Consider the following 5,706-nt stretch of genomic DNA (forward strand, 5'->3'; position numbering starts at 1 on the left):
TGGCTTTTGTCTTTTGGCGGCTGAGAATGTTGATAGCAAATTCCGGGAATCTTTCAACTGGGATCTCTGGAAAACCTGAACATTTTGGGAAAGTTATCGGAATTTTAAGCGTAATAAATTGAAGGATGTAAACTTATGATAATACAAATCAAAGAAGTAGAATACCTTTGACTCCACAATAGATGTGCTTTTATTCAAGACTATACATGTTTTGATCACATTGGCATGTGAAAGACAGATATTTTAGGCAATTGTTGAATACAAAAATACATTCAAGTAAATTAAGGACTAAATTATTTACCCCCTTAATGTGACAGACAATATATATTTTATATAGATTAAAAAAATAATAATAATATCAGAAATGATCATCTAATGCAGCTTGCAGTGAACTCAGAGAAGATCTCATGTTGTCTATTCTCTCTGAGAGACATGGTTAGGATCTATGTGAGACCCAAATGGGACCCTATTCACATTGTAGTGCACTACTTTTTACCAGGGCCCATGCGGAGTAGTGCACTACTTTTGTCCACGTCCCATGGGGAGTAGTGCACTACTTTTGATCAGGGCCCATAGGGGTAGTGTACTATATAGGGAATAGGGTGCCATTTGGTACACAGCTGTGGTTAAGAGGTTTTAAGATCTAGAGAGATACAAGATACAGATGATAAAAAACAATATATGATAATCTCTTTACCAGTGTATGAATAAACGCACACCAAAACAATGCTTACATAACACATCCTTTTAAGTTATTGTGCTAAAATCAAAGTGTCAGTCTGTGAAACTGGACTCGCTTCCCATTGGCCCTATCCCTTAGATGTTCACAGATCTGCAGGAAGTTCCACAACTAAACCTATTATACCCATCCAGACAAGGGTTACAGAATTATCGTAACTTTATTAAAATTCACAGGTTTTCCAAAAATCCTGGTTGGCCTATTGCAGATGTCCTGCTTATTACCTCCTGATTCCATGAATCTCCAACCAGTATTTCCTGATTCCATGAATCTTCAACCAGGATTTCCTGATTCCATGAATCTCCAACCAGGATTTCCTGATTCCATGAATCTCCAACCAGGATTTCCTGATTACATGAATCTCCAAACAGGATTTCCTGATTCCATGAATCTCCAAACAGGATTTCTGGAAAACCTGAACATTTTGGGAACGTTACCAGAATTTTACAACCCTATTCCAGACCCTTCAGATTTGTAAACATCAAAAGCTTAAGGTCAATGGGATCTGGGTAGGAAGCAATTAGGATGGTGTTGTCTCAAGTGTCCATCTTCACCCCCATCTCTAATCCTCAAAAACAGGAAAAGAGTAGCAAAGAAGCCTCATACATTACGTAGGTAGTAGTGCAAAGGCTGTGTACAGTATGTATTAATGTATATTTAACTGAACCTCTCCTAACTAATGAGTTTCAACGAACCGTGAGGAAATGCAGTCCATTACATTCTGAAGACAAGAAAATATGTGCAACTATATTGTATGTACAGAATTAACATCGTTTTTTTTTTTGCCAGATGAGTTTGAATTGCATTTTTCTTTTAGTTAAAACAGAGATCAATCAAGCTAAATAGATACAGTATATAAACTAATGATTTTCTATTATATTATATGTATTTTTTTAACCTTTAACAATATACTCTTTCTACAGACATGGAAGAAAGGCTCTTAGCATGACAACTTGAAGCTTAGCAAATGTATTTCCTAAAGCTTCACTTCACGTAAGACTGCTCCCCATTATTACAGATAACTGTTCCTCTAGATGTCTTGTACACGTTTTAAAACGTTAAACCTACAGCTAATATAGCATTGTCTCTAGTGGATGTTTTAAAACGTTAAACCTACAGCTAATATAGCATTGTCTCTAGTGGATGTTTTAAAACGTTAAACCTACAGCTAATATAGCATTGTCTCTAGTGGATGTTTTAAAACGTTAAACCTACAGCTAATATAGCATTGTCTCTAGTGGATGTTTTAAAACGTTAAACCTACAGCTAATATAGCATTGTCTCTAGTGGATGTTTTAAAACGTTAAACCTACAGCTAATATAGCATTGTCTCTAGTGGATGTTTTAAAACGTTAAACCTACAGCTAATATAGCATTGTCTCTAGTGGATGTTTTAAAACGTTAAACCTACAGCTAATATAGCATTGTCTCTAGTGGATGTTTTAAAACGTTAAACCTACAGCTAATATAGCATTGTCTCTAGTGGATGTTTTAAAACATTAAACCTACAGCTAATACAGCTTTGCTCCAGTGGTTGTCTGTGGTAGATATTTTTTAACTTTAAACCTACAGCTAATATAGCTTTGCTCCAGTGGTTGTCTGTGGTAGATATTTTTCAACTTTAAACCTACAGCTAATATAGCTTTGCTCCAGTGGTTGTCTGTGGTAGATATTTTTCAACTTTAAACCTACAGCTAATATAGCTTTGCTCCAGTGGTTGTCTGTGGTAGATATTTTTCAACTTTAAACCTACAGCTAATATAGCTTTGCTCCAGTGGTTGTCTCTGGTAGATCTTGTGCTTTTCCCCTGTGGTTGTTTTTTTCGTCGGAGGACTTACTCCTCTTCTTCATCACCTCTTCAGAGTCTCCACAGAGTCCTTCATCGCTGGCGGCCTGGAGGCTGTCGAAGGTCCCCTGTCTCTCCCCATTGGTCCTCAGGGTCTTCTCCTGCCTTCTCCTCCTCTTACACTGCTCTGTACAGCGGTCCAGGCAGCTGAACTTACATCTAGTGTCGGTGGTGCAGGCGTACATCCCCACGGGCACCGCCAGCACCATGGCGCACACAATCACGATAATATGGATGAGCTTCTCCCGTTGTTCCAGCTGACTGATGTCACTTCCTGTTACAAACACGATGCACTGGCCGGCGCGGGGCATCTGGTTCTTCAGCGTTACACACACCTCGTATTTAGTAACCGGTAGGAGGTCGTTGACCGAATAGGTGTTGATGCCCGGCCCGATATATGTCAACTCCTTTTTGTCAGAGTGGTATTTCCCCAAGTGGATGGTGAACCAGGTCTCTGCCGGGTTGTCTGTCGCAGCGTACCACTCCAGAGTGATGCCGTAGACCGTCTGCTTGGAGATGCGGATGTCGATGTAGACGTTCTCGTCGGCTGAGGCCAGGGGGTACGGGGGTAGAGACATGGCGGCACCGCCGGAGGAGGAGGCGTTGAAAGACTTGATGTTGACCAGGACACTGACGGAGGAGTTGCCTATGAAGTTGTTGGCGAAGCAGGTGTAGATGCCTCTGTCCGCCAGGTGCAGGGATGGGATGACCAGCTGAGATCTGATGGTCTCATCGTCCACACGGGTCTCTGAGACTGGAGAGAAAGGAGAATTATGATACAACTTAATCAACAAGGGTGGATAAAATCAACAATGTATAATATGCAGTACTGTTTATGTAATTTGTTGCATTAGGAATTATTGTTGAGTTTACCTACAAGAAAGGCAGTGTCATACATTGATTCAAGCAATCTATAAACACCAATAGCCTACCAAACACTATTTTAATCTATAAACACCAATACGCTACCAAACACTATTTTAATCTATAAATAACAATAGTCTACCAAACACTATTTTAATCTATAAATAACAATACGCCACCAAACACTATTTTAATCTATAAATAACAATACGCTACCAAACACTATTTTAATCTATAAATAACAATAGCCTACCAAACACTATTTTAATCTATAAACACCAATATGCTACCAAACACTATTTTAATCTATAAATAACAATATGCTACCAAACACTATTTTAATCTATAAACACCAATAGTCAAATGAATGTATGAAATACACATGCTTTAGCCTACTTGTCTTAAATCCTGGCATCAAAGTGGTGTAGTTTACAATAAACTATGAGTGATTGACATATGCTATTAGTCACTGGTAAATACCCTACCGCAGCAAAGTCACAGCAATCTAATAGATGATAGCTTAGAAGTTGCAATTAAATAAAAACCTTACCAGTAAATCCCCGTATAATCTTCAGGCTGTACGACCAGTGGATGGCGGGGTCAGGCCTGGCTTTGACTAAGCACTGGAGGGTTACATTGTCCCCCAGCGACACCGTCATGTTGGTTTCTGAGGCTGAGGCCTCGGGCTTCATACATGTTTTCAAACCGACTTCGTGGAAGAACTTTCCCGCCCTGGAACTCGGGCCTGTGCACATCAGGTACGAGTTCATCAGAATTAGAGGTGGACTAACACTTTTGATAAACTCAACGAAACCTTTGAGGCGGCAGTCACACAGCCAAGGGTTGTCATGCAGCGCTAAAACAACGTTGGCTTCTCCACTGCTGGCCTCTTTACCTCCTTTTCTCTCCTGAGTGTTGAGGAGAGGCCAGTTGAGGAAGACATCCCTGGATATGACAGTAAGCTGATTGAAGGATAAGTCTAAATAGGTCAGGCCTGGAAGTTGTCTCAGGGCAGATTCCGGAAGCACGTCTAGTCGGTTATGTTTCAGGTCCAAAATCTTCAGGTTCGGCGTATCCTGGAACGCTGTCCATGGGACTGAACGCAGCTTGTTACCCTGTAGCCGTAGTTCTGTTAGATTCGTCAGCCCCTCCAGACTCTTGATGTTCATTAGGGTGATGTCGTTGAAATTCAACCATAGAGACACCAAGGCAGTAACTTTAGAGAAGGAGCCGCGGGGTAATTCGGTCAGATGAGAATTCTCTATTCGAATTTTACTGAAATCATTTGGAACATTGTCTGGGATTCGTCCCATAGCTGTTTCCATGCAAAGTAGGGATCTAAAATGAAACAAAAACATGTTGGGTTATGTAAGTACAGTTAGAGTTATAATTTAATGTTTAAATACAATTTATAAAACTAGGTTATTTATGTTCTCTTAAAGTAAGTTCTCTCCACATTGTCCATTGTTAAAACCAGTTCTGAAAAACACCATTGAGTTAACTCATCAGAGTTTGGAGTTTGGTAGGCTACTGCATAACGTACTGACACGGTAAAGAAACTCGGTACAAAACTAGTTAGCCTACAAAATAATTGACAACAAACAATTTACCTTCCCAAGTTGTCATTTGTGCAAGAGCAGCCGGGTAAACAAGATGTCGATCCAAGAGTAACTCGACAGAATAGCAAAGCTAAAGCTAAAACTGAATACAAGGTGGCGGCCATATTCCTCTAACAGAAACGCATGTGAAGCATTTGAGCATGGCATCTCCACGGGGACGGACCGTACAGGTAAAGCTATTACTTTTAATCTTCCTTGTGACGCAATTTCTTAAGACCCCAAAGGACATGATAAACACACCGGAGGTTTGTATTTTTAGCAATGAGCCTCATTGACTGACTGTATATGTGCTGCTACTAAACATGTGTTCACTAATCCCTATGAATTCATGGAAAAGTTTTTAGGAATAATGCGAATTGATATTGAATTATGTACCGACAGTGACCTGACCCCCCAAAAATATATAAATAGATTATCAGGGAGCATAATACGCAATCTATAGATTAGCCCTACTACAAACCAGCTGAGGAAATGGCACCACATACCCAACGCCTATTATTTGTAAACTGCATGAAACAAAGGATCACAAAAAAATAATAGCTCGCAATGCCTTATTAATTGAGGAACGTTGGAAGAGGTCTTCAGACATACATAATCTGAAGATGATATTGTCCAAAGTAAAGGACTACAGGGACCAT

The 5,706-nt window shown here is 39.9% G+C and overlaps 1 protein-coding gene across 1 annotated transcript; it reads right to left on the reverse strand.

The window, feature by feature from the left end:
* Positions 1-424: 424 nt before the first annotated feature.
* LOC139569997 (leucine-rich repeat, immunoglobulin-like domain and transmembrane domain-containing protein 2) lies at positions 425-5,270 on the reverse strand. The gene is made up of 3 exons (XM_071391415.1): positions 5,060-5,270; positions 4,000-4,787; positions 425-3,339 (listed from the first exon to the last, which is right to left on the reverse strand). Exons 1-3 carry the CDS (start codon positions 5,170-5,172, stop codon positions 2,495-2,497), a joined length of 1,746 nt encoding a protein of 581 aa, XP_071247516.1. The 5' UTR covers positions 5,173-5,270; the 3' UTR covers positions 425-2,494.
* Positions 5,271-5,706: the final 436 nt, after the last annotated feature.

Source organism: Salvelinus alpinus, chromosome 3, assembly GCF_045679555.1.
Source record: "Salvelinus alpinus chromosome 3, SLU_Salpinus.1, whole genome shotgun sequence".
Classification (NCBI taxonomy): Eukaryota; Metazoa; Chordata; class Actinopteri; order Salmoniformes; family Salmonidae; genus Salvelinus; species Salvelinus alpinus.